General features: G+C 37.3%; 2 protein-coding genes and 1 non-coding gene across 4 annotated transcripts; 2 read left to right on the top strand and 1 right to left on the bottom strand.

Moving 5' to 3' along the window:
• The first annotated feature begins 1267 nt into the window (after window positions 1–1267).
• Window positions 1268–12125, top strand: eif4g2b (eukaryotic translation initiation factor 4, gamma 2b). 2 transcript variants are annotated; one of them, XM_051870080.1, is made up of 22 exons: window positions 1268–1477; window positions 2135–2243; window positions 2533–2627; window positions 2964–3029; window positions 3107–3232; window positions 3468–3570; window positions 5996–6127; window positions 6283–6349; window positions 6460–6611; window positions 6735–6845; window positions 7419–7601; window positions 7749–7887; window positions 7975–8138; window positions 8245–8355; window positions 8667–8795; window positions 8952–9056; window positions 9155–9370; window positions 9478–9736; window positions 9986–10190; window positions 10297–10505; window positions 10622–10743; window positions 10849–12125. In XM_051870080.1, exons 3-22 carry the CDS (start codon window positions 2617–2619, stop codon window positions 10912–10914), a joined length of 2676 nt encoding a protein of 891 aa, XP_051726040.1. In that variant the 5' UTR covers window positions 1268–1477; window positions 2135–2243; window positions 2533–2616; the 3' UTR covers window positions 10915–12125. The 2 variants fall into 2 exon arrangements, with proteins under 2 accessions (XP_051726040.1, XP_051726041.1); XM_051870081.1 differs by lacking the exon at window positions 8245–8355.
• LOC127500390 (small nucleolar RNA SNORD97) lies at window positions 8399–8579 on the top strand. The gene has a single exon (XR_007926341.1). It is a non-coding gene; the product is annotated as a small nucleolar RNA SNORD97 (small nucleolar RNA).
• LOC127499656 (polyamine-modulated factor 1-binding protein 1) lies at window positions 10804–17600 on the bottom strand. Its single transcript, XM_051870082.1, has 7 exons — window positions 15865–17600; window positions 14608–14748; window positions 14296–14496; window positions 14015–14202; window positions 13645–13858; window positions 12545–12643; window positions 10804–12453 (listed from the first exon to the last, which is right to left on the bottom strand). Exons 1-7 carry the CDS (start codon window positions 16135–16137, stop codon window positions 12370–12372), a joined length of 1200 nt encoding a protein of 399 aa, XP_051726042.1. The 5' UTR covers window positions 16138–17600; the 3' UTR covers window positions 10804–12369.
• Between the last annotated feature and the right edge of the window lie 800 nt (window positions 17601–18400).

The following is an 18400-nucleotide window of genomic DNA, read 5'->3' as shown; positions in this document are numbered from 1 at the left end:
CACCTGCTCAAGCCTTCGTTTTCCAATTCCCATCCTTTTTCTCTAATCTGCAGTCAAAACTCAAATTGGTTCTCACTTTGATCATTGGAGGAGTTAATTCTGCACTTTTCTACTTGTCTGTTCCATAGAAGAGGGATTATTTTTTTCTGACAGAAGAAACAGTAACACTTTACAATAAGGTCTCATTTGTTAACATTGATTAATGCATTAACTAACATGAGCTAGCATTTTATTATGCTAGCTCATTTATTAACCTTTTTAAATGTTAGTTAGTACAAATGTTCATGTTCATGTTAGCTCAAAGTGCATTAACTAATGTTAACAAAAAACTTTTTGATGAAAACGTATTAGTAAATGTTAAGATTAACATTAATAAAGGCTGTAGAACTTAAAGTATTGTTCATTGTTAGTTCATTTTAACTAATGTAGATAACTAATGTCAACAAATAAAACCTAACTAGTGTTATCGAAGAAACATAAATAATGCTAGTCGCTTATGTATTATATTACTATAAATACATCCAAATAAATAAATAATGCAGTCTAATTGATATATAAGTGATGCTATTACCTATTAAAATTCCTTATGTTGAAAACAAAAAGCTTTAAAGACATTAAATGTGCAGTGATTTGTTTGCAATAGGGTTAAAAAAACAACAACAACAAAAAAAAAAACCAGCTTATTCTTTCAGGAACTGTTCACTGAAAGTTTTTGAAGGGACCAAAAGTGGTTCTTCCAGCCTATGAAACTAAAACCATTAAAAAAATTGTTACTCGAAATAAAATATAGGCTATATATATTTTTTTTTAAAGCAACAACTAAAACTTATTTCAACTATAGTTGTCAAAGCAACATTTCTCATTTTTATTTAAAATTATTAAAAAACGATGTAATAATACATTTTTTTTTTTTTAAAAAATTAAAAACGACAAAACAAAACAATTAAAATGAAAAAGATAAAAATAAAAACTGATCCAGAAGTCATTGTTTTCCACAGAGGAAATCAGAAAAGACTTAACAGAGAGTCCAATTTGTAAGGTCTACAATAACATTGGATTCATAGGATCTAATCTTAATGTTCAGGTGTAAACCAAACTATATGACCAACCGTAGCCTATTGTTTATAATCAAATCAAAGACTCTAAAATTAATTACACAAATTTTTAAAACAAATTACACACACACAAAAACTGAATATTTAGGAGACCATTCCAAAATATCTGTAGCCTATGTGGTTAATAACGGAAAAATACTGACAACGAAGTCCTGACGAATACAAATCAAGTTCCTGTGTGACGTCAAGCAGTCAGTCAGGAGGTGGCTCGCGCATAACATTTTCTTACCCACAGTGAACTGCGATCGTGCCTGACCGGTTACTCTCTCAATACTCCTAAAACATATCTATTTTTATATTCATCCTTTTTTCTCTTTTAGAAGAACAAAACCAAAATCAAAACTGAGGTTGCCTTAGTAAAGGTAGGTTCTTTTGTATATAACGTATGATAAAATGGCTGCTCTTATGAGAGCGTGAATGCAGAAAATGGCGTCGTTATAGAACAAACACCTGAAAGCGTTTCTGTTTGTATTTTGTTAATATAAAATTTTAAAATACATGTCAGTCGTTAGACAATTTAATATATGTCTATTTTGGCCTTTCTCCGTGTCCTGAAGCGTGCCCATGTGTCCAAAAACAGCATGCTAGCTAGCCATTACGCCAAAGAAATGTTGGTACGTTATATATATATCCGTTTACGTTTTGTTGTTAAGTAATTCGGTCATCTTTCAGGCTTAAAGAATAATAAAAATTATTCAGGCGTTATTCATTGTTTGCTGTTTTTTCTTTGTTGCCTCTGTTACTGTGTTAGCAAGCTAAAGGTCTCGCCTCTTTTGTTATGAAAGGAGGAAAACCAGTTGTTTCCGGCCAAATATTCGTACAATAAAATATTTGTTTGCTCAATCTCTAATGTAGGCCTTTTCGTTTTAAGGAAGAGGAAATCAGTAAATCTCTAATCAAACTAGTACTTCCAGTGTGTGTGTGTAATACGCAATAATTATTTCTCAACCTGTTTGTTGTGTTTTCTCATGTTTCCTTGACTCTTTCTTTCTCTCTTTTCTTCTTTATCTCTCATACAGTTCGGATTTCCCCACCCCGCCCTTTGATTATTATTCTTTTGAAGATTCTTCGTTGTCAAGCCGCCAAAGTGGAGAGTGTGATTGCAGAAGGGGGTGCTTCTCGTTTCAGGTGAGATCAAACATCAAGCACTGGCCAGGACTTTGCTACCAGTCTTTCTTAACATCAATAGAAGAAACATAGCTTAGCTATACCCTAAAATATCACTTGTTACCCTAGAAATGTATTTACATAATTTTTTTGTTTAGCAAAATGCTTCATTTTGAGGCACCCAATTTAAATGGGATTTCCCAATGTTGAAGCTTTTCAGGTCAAAATGATATGTATAGGTCTACTCAGATTAAACACCATGAACATTGTGTTAATGACTGGCATTTCTCTCTATCGCACACTGGTTCAGTTGCGTTTTAGACCCGAGCATCTGCATTGACGCCGCACCAATCGCCTTGAGCAAGTGGACAGTTCAGTCGATTTAACTTAACTCATGAAAGAGGGGTAAAGCATTTGCCTGAATTTTTAAAAGGATGTTTGAATTGAAGATTTAAATAATTGATCGTATTTGAACAAGATGGGGGAATTCTTTTAGATGGGTGTCTTAAAATGTCCTGACTAGAGTCACTCAGATATTGGGGTTCTTGCCACGTTAAAGATAGTCATAAGGTGTATTAACTGGTCCACTAGTTCCTTTTTCTGCTACTTTGCTATTTAAACTGGTTAAAATGGTTTCCACAACAAATTGGATAAGTGTAAGCCAGTTAAGTATTGGTTTGTGGTGGTGGTTGTGTGAAAAGCGTTCTGACGTTGTATAATCTAATATTGCTTTTGTTCTAGTGCTTCTTCGGGCGGAGGAGGAGGTAGGGGTGCATCTCAGCACTATCCCAAGACTGTCGGCAACAGGTATGCCTTGCTAAAGTCAAGAACAGTCCTGTTTTTTAATGTGTTTTAGAGGCTCTAATTTCTTTGTTTCTCTTTAGCGAGTACCTGGGGAAAACCCCAGGGCCTAGCGTTCAGAGATGGGTTCCTTCACGAAGCACTAGACGAGATGTCAACTCCTCCAATGAAAAAGAACATCACGATGCAATATTTAGGAAAGTGAGAGGGTAAGTGTCCTTAAGGAGCATGAATATTCACTTCAGCAGTGATGAGCTTAAAGAAGCCTCTGTTTTTGAGCTCTTTTGTTCATTGTGCTCTGGGCCGTTTGAGCATTTTTTTTGTGGTTGTGTCAGCTGATGCTCTCTAGCTCAGATAAGCACACATCTTTACATGTGGTAAACTGTGGTCTTTGTTTTAACTGGTACAAGATGTTTATTCTTTGCTTTTGCTTTTTTCTTTTAGCATACTTAATAAGCTGACCCCTGAAAAGTTTGACAAGCTATGCCTTGAGCTTCTCAATGTGGGTGTAGACTCTAAACTTGTCCTCAAAGGAATCATCTTGCTGGTAAGATGCTTTTGCGTCATTTTAATATATACATAACTTGATTACCGGCTGTTTTATAATTTTCATCTGGCTTCATAATGGTGTTCGCGAATTTTTTTAGACCATTGCAATGTTACATATCAGGTTGACATTTTAGCATTGCTCTTTACAGTGCACAGCATAAATGAGTACAAACCCTCTGAGACTTCTGAAAGTCAGCAATTACTCAATTACTTAGAAGACATGTTAAGGTTCTTTAGAGATATAATGTTCCAGCAAGTCTGCGTAATCAATTACCAAAGAAGCATGTCAAAATTATTCAGGAAAATAAGATTTTCTTACCAAGGTGATAAAATGTTGTGTAGCAAAAATGAGTACACCCTCCTAAAAGTTACTAAATGAAACAAAATAAAAAATTTTGGGTGTAAGTTTAAGGCAATGTTTGATCAACAGGTAAGTATGCTGAACCAAAACATTTAAAGAGAAGTAATTTCTTGACAATTAAAAGTGTTATAGCCCACTGAATCATTCTCAGACTTAATGCTGACAACAATGGAACCACTTGGGAGAGAACTGTCAGGAGACTTATTTATTAGCACAGAAGAGGGCAGTGGTACAAGAGGATTACCAAATCATTGTTTTAAGTGTGAAAATATAGCAAAAGTAACACAGAAATTCAAAAACAATGGACTTGTGACAAGGCCCCTGAAATAATCAGGCCTTCATTCAGCCAGCAAAAGCTGTGAAAAGAGAGACTGTTTATCTCACAGAGTAATATGCAGCCTGCAGAAATGACATGCATGGTTGTTGTTCTCACTGGAGCTACCTACTGTAGCCAAAGCACAATAAAGCCATTTCCAAAGCCCATATTTACAAAATATAGATTCTGGGAATCAATACTCTGGTCTCATGAGACCAAATCAATCATTTTGGATCTAACAGCATCCAAAATGTTATGGTGTTGCTAGAGGAGGAGTACAGTGAGAAGTGCTTGGTTCCCACAGTAAAGTTCAGTGGTAGTAAAGCTCTTATATAGGGATGTATGAGTGCTGAAGGTGTGAGGGAGTTGTGCTATATCAATGCTGTCATGAATTCCCACACCACTGTGTAATTTAATACACAAACTTGAAATGGAAGATGTTACCCTTTCCTCATTCCCTGCTTTGTTGGGCATTTTTTCAACATGACAATGAGGATATGCATTCTCCCAAGGTGAAAAACCTTCTGTGGACATGTATTGCACTTAATCTTAACACTCTTGAGCGCCTGTGGGGGATTCTGTAGAGACGAGTTGAGCAACACTCCCCATTAAAGATCAGGGCATTTAAGGATCTCATCATCCAGGAGTTAAACAGGACAGATGTGACAATTTGTCATGAACTTGTACACTCCGTGCCAAGAAGGGTCAGAGCAGTATATTCAAAATTATGGAGGGCATACTAAGTACTAGAATAGTATACATTTGTTGAATTAAATCTAGGGTGTACTCATTTTTTGCAATCCTTAATTTAAACAAAATTGGCTAATTTACTTATTTTATGGCTATTAATGACATACATAATAAAAACTGAGAAATATGTTTAATACATTTTAGTTTTGCCATCTTTCCATGAATTGTATTAGTGATCATAAAGAAAATACATCTTTTGTATTTGTTCAGAGGGGGTATACTCATTTATGCTGTGCACTGTATATAGAATGGCCAAAATATAGGTCAATTTACGCCACCTTTTAAAAGTCGATATGATTTTTAAAAAAATAAATAAAAATATATTGTCTTTGTTCACCAAGGCTGCGTTTATTTGACCAAAAATACAGTAAAAATAGTAATGTGAAATATTATTGTAATTTAAAAAGGACTTTTCTATTTTAATATATTTTAAAATGTATTTATTTTTGTGATGCATAGCTGAATTTCCAGCAGCCATTACTACACTCTACAATGTCAGATGATTCTTTATAAATCATTCATTGCATTTAAAATTGAAGTCTTTTGTTACATTATCTTTACTGTTTATTAAATTAAGGTACCCTTCTTGAATAAAGTATTAATTTCTCTCAAATAAAAATCTGACTGACCTCAAACATTTTAATGGTAGTGTTGGTTATAGGTTTTGCTCATGTAATTGGTTGTTTCATTGTGGTGGTAATTATAATATATATTTAGAATGTATCATATAACCCTGCTCAGATATTAGTTTTAAGACAGATTACATTGCCACTGCTCAAAAAAAACAGTTCTGAGGAACATTTTAATGCTGAATCTTATCTTTAAAGGTCTTAAAAGCAACAACAGAGCATTTCATGTGTTTGAAATTCACAAACCATCTTGACTAAGTGATAATAGACATGTTAGGATAATGAAATAAACTTATAAATATAGCTACACATACCATACATTACTGAAATACCTGTGGTTACATATTAATTCTGTTGTTTCCTGTAGATCGTAGACAAAGCCCTAGAAGAGCCCAAATACAGCTCACTCTATGCTCAGCTATGTCTGCGTTTGGCAGAGGATGCACCAAACTTTGATGGCCCAACACCTGAAATCCAGTCATCACAAAAGCAGAGCACAGTGAGTACCTAAATGCCATTATAAATTGAATGTCATATCTGTGTTTCTTAAGGGTTTGTTGAATCTGGAAGAGCTGTACAAAAACATTGCTTACCAAGCTAATTAGTTCTTATTGTGCACCATATTTATTTTCATAACTTTGTATTTGCCTGCAGACTTTCAGAAGACTTCTAATTACCAAGCTTCAAGATGAATTTGAGAACCGCGCCAAAAATGTTGACAGTGAGTCACTTTTTTTTTTTTTCCCCCTCACATCCTAATTGTTTTGTTTTATTTCAAGGCATTATGCTCTGTGGCAGGTTTCTAATATTCAAATGTATCTTTGTGCTTAGTCTACGACAAACAAGACAACCCTCTCACCTCTGAGGAGGAGGAGCAGCGTGCCATTGCCAAGATCAAGATGCTTGGCAATATCAAATTCATCGGAGAACTCGGCAAACTTGACCTCATCCATGAATCTATCCTTCATAAGTGCATCAAAACAGTGTGTATCCCATTCAAAATATCGCTTAACATATCCCACTCAAAATTTAGTTCCACTTTATTTTGTGCTTTGGTTAATGGTGAGTCAGTGATTTTGATAAGTCACACTCTACACTTTCTGTAGCTTTTGGAGAAAAAGAAGAGGGTCCAGCTCAAGGACATGGGAGAGGATCTGGAGTGTCTCTGTCAGATAATGAGGACTGTGGGGCCCAGACTCGACCATGAAAAAGCCAAGGTACAATCTAGCCCAAGAACCTTTTTAAGGGTTACTATTCTAATTCAGCAGTGGAAAAGGGGATTGACTGAATTGAAACACCAATTTCATGTCTCTCAAATTTTGTACTATTTTTAATTAAATAATCTTGTTACAAGTAGCAGTACAGGTTTAATTTATTATATCAGTTAAATAATGCTCATATGTAGGTATTAAGGGTTGATTTAGGGTGTTGGTGATTGTGAGGGATGAGTTTCAACCATAAGACAATTGTTGCAGGCTCATATATAAAATTGAATACGGAATGGTGTACTTCACCTTGTTCCTAAGAAATTGGCCTTGTATTTGAGAGAGCCAGACCATAACTGACTGGAATAATGTCATTGTGACTTTTTGGAAGCAGTTTTGAAGCACATTTAAGACTTGTTTTCATGGACAAAACAAATCTTAGACAGAGATGGAATTAGGTGGGTTTTTTGTTTGTTTGTTTGTTTTTTTTCTTCTAAAGCAAGTTTAAGAGGATGATATAGCCATTGAGTAGCATGATTGTCATTTGCGGGAATGCATCCTCATTTATTGTTGCTTTTCCCACAGTCTTTAATGGATCAGTACTTTGGCCGAATGCGATCCTTAATGAACAACAAGGATTTGCCTGCAAGGATTCGTTTCCTACTGCAGGACACCGTGGAGCTGAGAGAGAACAATTGGGTTCCTCGCAAAGCTTTTATCGACAACGGACCAAAGACGATTAACCAGATTCGTCAAGATGCAGTGAAGGTGAGTCAGTGAGGGTTTTTCTTTTTCAGTTTTTACAAAAACTGTCATATTATTTTAGGCTGTTACAGACTCTGCTATTATAAACAAATGTAAGTTTATACAGTGTTGGTTATTAGTTATTTTTTTTTTTTTTCCCTTTTGTTGAAGGATTTGGGTGTTTTCATTCCACCCATGAACCAGGGAATGAGAATGGACTTCTTCCTAGAAGGCCCCTTCATGCCGAACAGGATGAAACTGGATAGAGAAACTCTTGGGGGATTGGCCGATATGTTTGGTCAGATTCCAGGTGAGCTTAGAACCTGTGAATTGTATTTATGAATTGTCTCTTGAATAATGTGCCATGTCTTCATTTTATCTGCATTTGTATATGCAGGTATTGGCATAGGGACTGGTCCAGGTGTGATCCAGGACAGATTTTCCCCCACCCTAGGACGTCATCGTACAAATCCTCTTTTCAATGGCCACAGTGGACACATGACTTCCCAACCACAGTCACAGTTTGACTTGGGTATGAAGCCTTTCATCAAGTCTAACCAGGTAAGCATAAACTTTTTTTTTTTTTTTTTTTTTTTTTCAGCACTAACAGCAATAATTTACCTTTTTCAAAGCAGTTTGAGATTGCTAAATAATTGTATATCGTTAGGGACAGAATCAGCATTTTCACAATCAAAACCAGAACCATTCGAACCAGCAACAAGCTCAATCTAAAGACATGCCTCCGCGCTTCAAGAAAGGGCAGCTCAATGCAGATGAGGTAAACCAGAGACACTAAACACTGAGTAAACCCAAAACCTCTTGCACCCTGTGATTATAAAAAGACGCGTTATTCTGAGGGACTCAACTGGATGGTAGTTTTCTTTCTTTCTTTGTCTGATCTGTTTCTTCCTTTTCTTTATCTCCTCCTTATGCCTCTCTCCTATCCCTCATTCTTAAACTCCTATCCAGTCCACTGACTGCGATTATGAGATATGAGGGTGTGAATTGGCACAATGGTCTTAAACATTTTAATCTTTGTTATTAACCTAACAATGTTTGTTTTGTTTTTTTCATGATCCATTCTTACAGATCAGCCTTAGACCTGCTCAGTCCTTCCTTTTGAATAAAAACCAAGTGCCAAAACTTCAGCCCCAGATTCCCACCATGATTCCTCCCAGTGCTCAGCCTCCACGGACACAGACTCCACCACTTGGACAGGTAGAAATCTCTCTAAGCTTTGCTGAACTCTTTCTCTTTTTGACAACTGATTACATATGGGAGCAATTAATTGCTGTTTTTTTTTTTTTTTTTTTTTTTTTTTTTTTTTTATAAATCTTGCCAGTGTGTTGCTCATTTTTCATGTGTTCTTTTTAGCCCCCTCAACTTGGTCTAAAAACCAACCCGCCTCTGATCCAGGAGAAACCTCAGAAGACTACTAAGAAACCAGCACCTGCTAAGGAAGAACTGCTGAAAATGACTGTGGGTGTCTTTGTTTTGTTGTACTACTCGTGTTCAAAGCATTTTCATCACTGGTTGCTAGAGACTTTCTAATGGTTTACTGACTTTGTTTACAACAGGAGAACATTGTGACTGAGTATCTGAACAGTAAGAACATGGAGGATGCTGTCAGTGGTGTGAGAGAGATGAAAGCTCCCAAACATTTTCTGCCAGAGATGTTGAGTAAGATCATCCTCTGTTCTCTGGAGAGGACTGATGAAGACCGGGAACAGGCTAGCACTCTTATCAACACACTGCGTACTGAGAGCGTCATCACGGGGGAAAACTTCATGCATGTAAGTAAACTTGCTTTTTTTTTTTTTTTTTTTTTTTTCCTTAAGCAATCAAAAGACTTTCATTTAGCACTTCACTGCTAATTCCAATAATTGTACTTTGTCATCAGGCTCTGCTGAATGTCTTGGATCAGTGCCCTAAGATTGAGGTGGACATTCCTCTGGTAAAGTCATACCTAGCCCAGTTTGCAGCACGAGCCATCATTGCTGAGCTGGTCAGTATGGCAGAACTGGCTCATCCACTCGAGAATGGCAACCACTTTCCTCTTTTCCTGCTTTGCCTGCAGCAAGCTTCCAAGCTCAAGGACCGTGAGTGGCTCACAGATCTTTTTCAGCAGAGCAAGGTCAACATGCAGAAGATGCTTCCTGGTAAGTCTTCCTCCTACACTTAAGTTTTTATTATACAACTCTCCAGAATACTTGATTCTGAGTCGCTGCATTTGATTTAAAAAAAAAAAAAAAAAAAAAAAAAAAGGTGAATTTTTTTTTTTTTTTTTTTTCTTTCTTTCTTTTTGATTAGATCAACAGAAAAATCCTCTCTGAATTTTTATTTTTTTGGTTATGAAATGGGATTGGTTTGGATTACGTCCTATCTTTAACTAGATTTTTGTTTCTCAGAAATTGACCAGAATAAGGACCGTATGCTGGAGGTTCTTGAGGGGAAAGGTCTGAGTTTCCTCTTCCCCTTGCTGAAACTGGAGAAGGAACTGCTGAAGCAAATCAAAGCAGACCCCTCCCCTCAGACCATCTACAAGTGGATCAAAGACAATATTTCTCTCAAACTCCACACAGACAAGGGCTTTGTCAACATACTTATGACGAGGTACAGCCCACTGTATCTGCATCACATCCATAAACGCAGATATATGCAAGCCTTTCTTATAATTGATGTCGTAGTTAACAAGCCTTGCTGTTTTTCTATTTAACAGCTTCCTGCAGTACATCTTTGCTGAGCTTGGTGTGACCGAGGGTGATGAGCAACTGTCCTCCCCTTCTAAAGAGCAGCTGGACCAGGAGAAGGCACTATTACTCGCCTTCAAGCCAGTCCTGCAGAAATTCCTCCACGATCACACTGACCTGCAGGTCAGTGCCCTGTATGCCCTGCAGGTGCACTGTAATGCCAACGCTTTCCCAAAAGGTACAGAAACTATTCAGATTGTAACATTCTGTCCCTGTTGAGATCAATAAAACCATGACTTTTTTTTAAATTTGAGGTTTGAGGCTCTTATTTTTTATTTTTTTATTGCAATTTAGGTATGTTGCTTCGCTACTTTGTCAACTTGTATGACATGGAGATCATTGAGGAGGAAGCTTTCCTTTCTTGGAAAGAAGACATTTCCCAAGAATTTCCTGGAAAAGGAAAAGCCTTATTCCAGGTGTTTAACTCCTTCAAACTTTAGTGTTCTCAAACAGAACGTTTTTTTTTTTTTTCCTCTCTCTGAGTACAAGCATGTATATTTACAGATCTTTTTTCTTTTCAGGTGAACCAGTGGCTGACTTGGCTTGAGACGGCTGAGGAAGAGGAGTCAGAGGAGGAAGCTGACTGAGGAGGGACTAATCCTCATAGTACATATTAATTTCCTGCTACATGACTTGCTGTCTTCTCTTTGGTTCCCACACTCTTTGCAGTAGCTCCACTCAGCCAGCTATATTACTCTGCTGCTAGGCACATGAATTAAATGAAAGACATAGTAATACCAATATCATAATGTCTCTGTTTCCTTGTATCCTAACCAATGTCCGGCTTGTTATCGGTTTTATTTTTAGATGATAAATCAACCACTATGCTTTTTCAGTAGAAAAAGTGTTAGTCAAATCTTCCTTACATGTTCTGCCTGGTTTAATCTGTGTTTTTGTTTCACAAGGCACAGGACAGGAAACCTTTTGGTGTCTCAGCTAAAGTGAAGCTGTCACTATATAGAACCAATGATTTGTTTGCAGTCTTGGGGATTGATTAAAATTAATCATGAGATCCTAGTTGAATGGCCTTTATAGGTTACGCTGTAGACGCTTTTATTAGTGTTATTCTGGGTCGGTTGCAATATCCTTCAACCCTCGTGCATGATTTAAACATCTAAACCTGTAATCACTGTAACTTTAGCAGATTCCACTTCTACCTCCTACTGAATAAGCGTTATTTAGTGCAGGCTTCTGATATGTCTAAAGTTTTAGTCTTGAATTAAGATCCAGAACAACTGCCTAGTCATTCAGTTTTGCACAACACACTACCTAATATCTCAGCTTGCAGTAGAGTTTAAGTGCTTTCCATTGAAGATTCAGATATCAAGCTACTAGTGTCAACTTAATGCCTCTGCTGCCCCAGCCTTACTTCCTTAATGTTGTCTGCAGTGTGTTCTGACAAGGTAACAGAGATGTATTCTCTGTCTAATGGCAGTAGTAATGTTGCGCTTCAGGTCCCACTGATCTGCAGCAAATTATTTCAATCTTAAACCTCAAACTGGTGGATTATTTTAACCTGCCTTTTAATTGATCATTAAACGTAAATAAAAATCCTTGATGCCCATTAAAGAGGAAAGGCTTTTGCCCTTGTCAATAAGGGGTTCTCAAACAACCTTTTATTGACAGGTGTTTAATTGTATTTGACAGTCGGTCTTGTTAAACTTACATTTGCCAACATGTTAACTGCAGTCCAATTGTCAAATGAAATGGCTTATGATCATGTCATTGTAAGGCTGTTTAGTGCTGTATTCACCACTATTGCTGAATTTACAATAAAAGAAGAACTTGATCAGCTCAAGTGTTTGTTGTAAGTGCAATTATTCCTCATCAGTGGGGATCCAGAAATATTCCACTTTCCTGTTTCTCCTTGAAAATCCAGAATCGTGAGAGTCTGCCATTGGTGACAGCTCACTGAATTGGGCTGGGCCAGTGTCTCTTCCAACTCGAGGAGCGGCTACCCTGAACATTGTTCTGCTGGATAAGAGAAATTAACAGTCAAGACATTTATTCATCTTAGTTTAGCATTGGTATGAAAATTTCCTTTAAAAAAAGACTTGCCTCCCTGACCTCCTCTCTGAATCCTCACTGTTGAGGTCAGGTGTGGAGATGTACACAGGGTCTCCTTCCTGTTGGGTGCATATTGTTTAATGCTATTATTTAGTAACAAAACTATTAATAAAATATTAATAAACAATGTGCTGAAAAGAAAAACTTAACCGTAAAGTTCCTTGGTGTGCCATCTTGATTTTTTAGGATCTTAACCCTCTGGTCGCTTTCAGTCATACACAGGAAGTAACTCTTTATATTAGCTTGACACTGAAGGGAGATGTGAGTACATGTTATTAGTGCCATCAAAGAAAATTCTAAAGTGTCATTTCATAAGATGTGACGTTTCCATTTTGAATTTTTTTTTTTTAGGGTTATTTCGCTATGGCTTTTATTGCATTATAATTTTTCATGTTTTGTGAACTAATATAATTTAAAAATAGCGGTATGAACACTAATACTGTAAAAAATATTCTTACAATTCAATTACTTTCTATTTTAATATATTTTAAAATGTAATTTATTCCTGTGATGGCGAAGCTGAATTTTCAGCATTCAGAGTCACATGATTCTTCAGAAATCATTCTAATATGCTGATTTGGATTCTTTGATAAATGTAAAGTCTTTGAAAAACAGAACAGCATTTATTTGAAACAAATATTTTGTTAAATTATCTTTCTTTTTTTTCACTTTTGATCAATTTAAAGCATCCTTGCTGAATAAAAGTATTATATATATATAAGTATATGTAAAATTAAAAAAGCATATATTCCAATATATTATTTCTAATGGGGCAGTTGTGGCCTAATGATTAGAGAGTCATAGTTTACAGGAAATGTAGATGGGGGGAGTGAATGAACAGCGCTCTCTTCCACCCTCATCACCCACAAGAGGTGCCCTTGAACAAGACACCTAACCCCCAATCGCTCCCTGGGCACCACAGCAAATAATGGCTGCCCATTGCTCTGGGTGTGTGTTCAATACTCGCTGCTGTGTGTGCACTTGGATGGGTGAAATGCAGAGCACAAATTCCAAGTATGGGACACCATACTTAGCCACACATCATAATCATCATCAACATCATAGTAATAAATATAATTAAATATATTTTACTGAATATTTGTTGAATTGTGAACATAAAAATGTCTACAATAAAACACAAGTAAAAGTAATAAAATAAAACGCAAGTAAAATTCTGTGTACTCTTATATTGATGATGGACGCAAAAGGAACTCTCTTCATGGACTGACCCCATAATCAAGAGGACTTACTGCTTTGGTCTGCCTCAGAGACTTGAGCTCTTCCTGCGCTCTGATGACTTCTGCCAGGGCCTGGTGTTTCTCTCTCCAGCTGAGACACTCCCTGGTGCGATCCTGCCTCTCCTGCTCAGCTAAATGTCTTTCCTGCTCAGCCTCCTGCTGGGCTTTATTGGCCCTCTCACTCTGCTCTTCAGCAACCAAAGCTCTGCGTCTGGAGTTCACCTCCCTACAGAGGGGGAGGATGACAGTGACAGACAGCATCATGAGCCATTCCTATTTAGCTTTTATTGCATTATAATGGCCTGAACTCTGTCATGCCAGGCAGGACCTTTTGCTTAAATTACCAAAGAGAAATGGCATTGCTGAATGCTTGTGAGCTTACTTTTCCATTATCTTCACATTCTCCTCAGTCAGTTCTTTCAGTTTGTGTCGTAACGTGTTCCTCTCATCTTCCAGTATTCTGTTCTCCTCCAGGAGAGCATGCTTTTCTCCTGACGCCCTGTCTAGTTTAAGCTTAGTCTCAAAGTAATTCTTTTCAGCCTGTGCTAAAAGTAGCTGGACATCATTGTGCTATGGATGACAGTATGCAAATTAATTCAGTGGAGGCATATATAGCATTATTTTGCATTCTGTGTGTATACTTGTATGATATTGTATGTGTACCTCTTTCTTCAGCAGCTGTAGTTCATCGCTGAACCGTCTTTTGTCAGCTAATGCAAGATCTTTTTCTTGCCTGCTGTCTAGTGCTCGGGCCTCTGCCAGTGCCCTGCCCTTGTCCGCCTCTGCTCGTGCTCTATCAGCATCCTCGGCTGCCCTGGAACACAGTGTCGCCCTCTGCTGGCTGAGATAGAGCTTCTGTTTCAGCTTATAACAAAGGAAAGAAGGGACAGAATCATGGTTTCATTTGTATATATTTTTTTTCCTCTCTCTTGTTCTTCTACATCTTCTATGATTCAAGATGTGTAATGTGAACACCTCTTTAACTTGGGCCTGGAGTTCCTGGTTGAGATTCCGCAGGTTTCTCATGGTGAGCTCACTCTCAGTTCTCATCATTATCCTTTCCATGTGAATTTCGTTAGACAAATACTTGTTCTCCTTTTTCAGGTCCTCACATTCCTGAACACAGATACAGTGACAGTGAGGGTCACTAAGGCATCCAAGACACAAAGAATATTGATGAAGAAAGTTTCAACTACTTGTTATTTTTTAAAGCAACACCATGGAACATTTGCTCACGGTTCCCCTATGTGGTTGATAAGCGCAATTGTCTGTTACCAGTGTCGTAAATACTATCTGTATAAGCTTCCCCGTGGGCAGCGCTATACACGTGAATTTGTTAATTAAGCTGACTGAATCATGCAGAAACCTCGTTTGGAAACCATGTCCACCGACCAGGGGAGCGTTTCCCGAACAACGATGTAACTCGCTACTGAACTACCATAGTAGGATGCATCGCTGAACAAATCAACTAGCTAGTCACGACTGTTTCCCGAAACCGTATTGTCGCAAACCTGTCGTTCAACCACATCACGTCACGCAGGTGGTGAGTAATAACTTCTTTAAATGAATCCGTTTGAGATCGAATTAATGCTAGATTTTTTGCTATAAATTACGGACATGGCATTAGAAGACTAATTCTCATTTTCCTCAGTTATTTTGCTTTATTTCCAGATTAGATCAAATGCTTGTTCGGACGTACTAGAGCACGTATGCACATGCGCACTGTCCAAAAACAGTGCTTTAAATCTCTAAAAGATTCATAACGCTCCGAACCTTTATGAAGCAGTGTTTTGAAATCGCCGTTATTTTGTTTTTCTGGCGCACCAAAAATATTATTGTCGCTTTATAATATTAATATTGAACCACTGTACTCACATGAACTGATTTAAATATGTTTTTAGTACATTAATGGATCTTAAGAGAGGAAATGTCATTGCTGTCATCGGATTTCAACAAAAGTATCTTAATTTGCGTTCCGAAGATTAACGAAGGTCTTACGGGTGTGGAATGGCATGAGGGTGAGTAATAAATGACATTATTTTCATTTTTGGGTGAACTAACCCTTTAAGGTCGAAAAACTACATAGTGTTGCTTTAACTCTTATTATATATATACATATATATACACATGTCAGAATAAGTGAAAAACACCTCAAATACAGAATTCTATTGATCCATACATCCTAATGTTCAGAATGTGCCCTATATTGTTCTCCATCCTGTCAGCACCTACCTTCCTCTTCCTCACTAGTTCTCCCTGCAGGTGGTTGATCTGCAGGAAGGAGCCGCTGCCACTCAGAGCACTGACAGGTCGGACTGCACGTACAGGTCTTCGAGGAGGGTGTGTGGGTTTCGAAACTCCTTTAATCTCCTCAATGCTTTCGAATCGTCCCCCCATGTTGTTGCTGCTGTGAGAAAGGGACTTAAAAATACCGCTGTCTGAAGCAGAGGTCTTCATTGAAGTCAGAGCCTGGAGCTCTCCATGAGAGGTGGCCCTTAGGGTCATCGTTCTGACTGAACACTGAAACCAGTTTCAAACTTTGAAATTTTGAGCTGTTTAAAAATGTTTTTTTGCTCCTGCTGACCCAGAGTTCCTGTAGAAGTGAATGCAATGGGAACTAAGGAGACTCACCAACATGCAGCCTTGTTCAAATATTCATGAGGAAATGTTATACTACCTCAGAGGGAGCAGAAACTCTATGCTACCATAAGGATTGAAACACAGCTCACCTCATCCTTGACTAATTGTGCATAGTGCCTCTCAACATCCTGAAATGAGTTGGGTAGGGTTAATCGCATATTGGTAATGATGCCAAGACTGAAGACTGACTAGATTTTTAAATTTTTTGAAGAAAATGTGAGTGGTATTTAGCAGGCAAATTCCCCTACCAAGATGCCTGGGTGTCTGGGTGGTTCCTCAACAGTGTCTATAATATTCTGATTGTTACATATGGCTCACCCTACAGAAGTCTTTTGGAAATACCCTGTTTTATTGCCCACCAAGCTAAATCTTGAGCCTGATCACTTAGAAAAATAATAACACACCTCTCGATAAAATAAACCACACAGTTTGAGTTATCAATCATGTTTGAACCACAATCAGTGCTAGACAAAATTACATAGCAAAGTTAAAGGTTATTTACAACCACCACCAATTAATGCACTGCATTATTACAGGGGTCTCTGAAATACGCGATTCTGATTGTTCAACTGTGCTGATAGTATCTGATATTTGTTTTGTACATGGTAAGGGTTTGTTTTACCATGTTTTGTACATGATGACATATTGTTTTACCATGTTTTGTACATGATGATGGTTGTTAGACTCTTCCCTGTGTCAACAAATTTTGTTGATCTTGGAACAACATTCTTGTCTGAAAATTTAATCATGACCATATCCCTACCCCTAAACCTAACCCTACCCATAAGTTATCCCTAAAATCAGAGGGAATTTATAAGTGAATAACACTGATGTAGAAGTACCTGACCCTGGTTGTAAGCCTAAACTTGACATAAACTGTCCATAAAATTGTCCTTCAAATCTGATTGGTTGATTGGAATGTTGTTCCAGGATCAACAAAGATGTTGATCCAGGAACATGTTGCACTGGGAGAAATCAGGTTCTGCCTGCTTTTCATTGTTTATCTACGTAAACACGTGCTAGACGGATGTCTTTAACCATTGCGCTTGTGTCTTTTCCAACATCTCATGCAAAAATGAGTTCCGTGTGAACGGCCCCTTATTGCATTCCACTGCACTGCTTTTCCATTGTAAACATGCGCTAGACACCAGACGGACTTCTTTGAGCATTGCACTTGTGTCTTTTTCAGCATCTCACGCATGAGAGCATTTTAAGGGCTCGTTCACACAGAACACGTTTTTGCTTTAAAAAAACGTGAGGCGCGGGCAGTGGAATGGGGAAAAACGCAAGATCTCGATACATGTTTTTTTTAAAAGCCGCGTTTTTAGAACTCGAGATGCTGCAAAAGACGCGAGCGCAACAGTTTTGCACATCTGTCTAGCACGTGTTTACTTAGAAAAACAATGGAAAAGTAGCGCATTGGAATGGAAAAACCCCTAAAAACGCGTTTCTTTTAAAAACGTGTCCCTTGCATGTTTTTATTACACTGGCCTGCATCTCACGTCTTTAAACACAAAAACGTGTTCTGTGTGAATGGTCCCTAATGGATTTTTTTTAAATTAGAGGAATATTAAGGTAGGCTAATATTAAAAAAAGTCTAAAATCAAATCAGTATTTCATGTCCATGTATTTATTTATTTTGCAATTACTCATTATCACACCTTCAGGGTGATCATTCTTAAATTACAGGCAACTTACTAAATGTGTAAAACTCTCCAAAAGTGATTAACACACTAAAATAGATAAATAGCATACAAATGACTTAATTAACTAATTATTATTGAGAATGGTTCTGCATGAACGCAGAACGCAGGAGAAGAAAGTTCAACACTCTTCAGCAATAAAAACAAAACAAAAACCAAAAATAAATTAACACAAATGTGATGTTTAACTAAAGTCATTTTTGCTTATTTGTATGGCTGAATTGGATCATCTAAGGTCAGCAGCAAAGACATCGGTTAATAAAGTGAGATTAAATACATAAAGTATATTTGTGTTATTTAACATTTAATTATTGCTGGTTTACGAGTTTGCATTTCACTGTTTTTATTCATTTTGGATACTGAATCTGTTTTTGTGAGTAAATACATGCTTGCATTTAGTCTAGAACACCAATAACCATCATGTT

Source organism: Ctenopharyngodon idella, chromosome 18 (assembly GCF_019924925.1).
Source record: "Ctenopharyngodon idella isolate HZGC_01 chromosome 18, HZGC01, whole genome shotgun sequence".
Taxonomy (NCBI): domain Eukaryota; kingdom Metazoa; phylum Chordata; class Actinopteri; order Cypriniformes; family Xenocyprididae; genus Ctenopharyngodon; species Ctenopharyngodon idella.
This window is presented reverse-complemented; position numbering and strand designations above follow the sequence as displayed.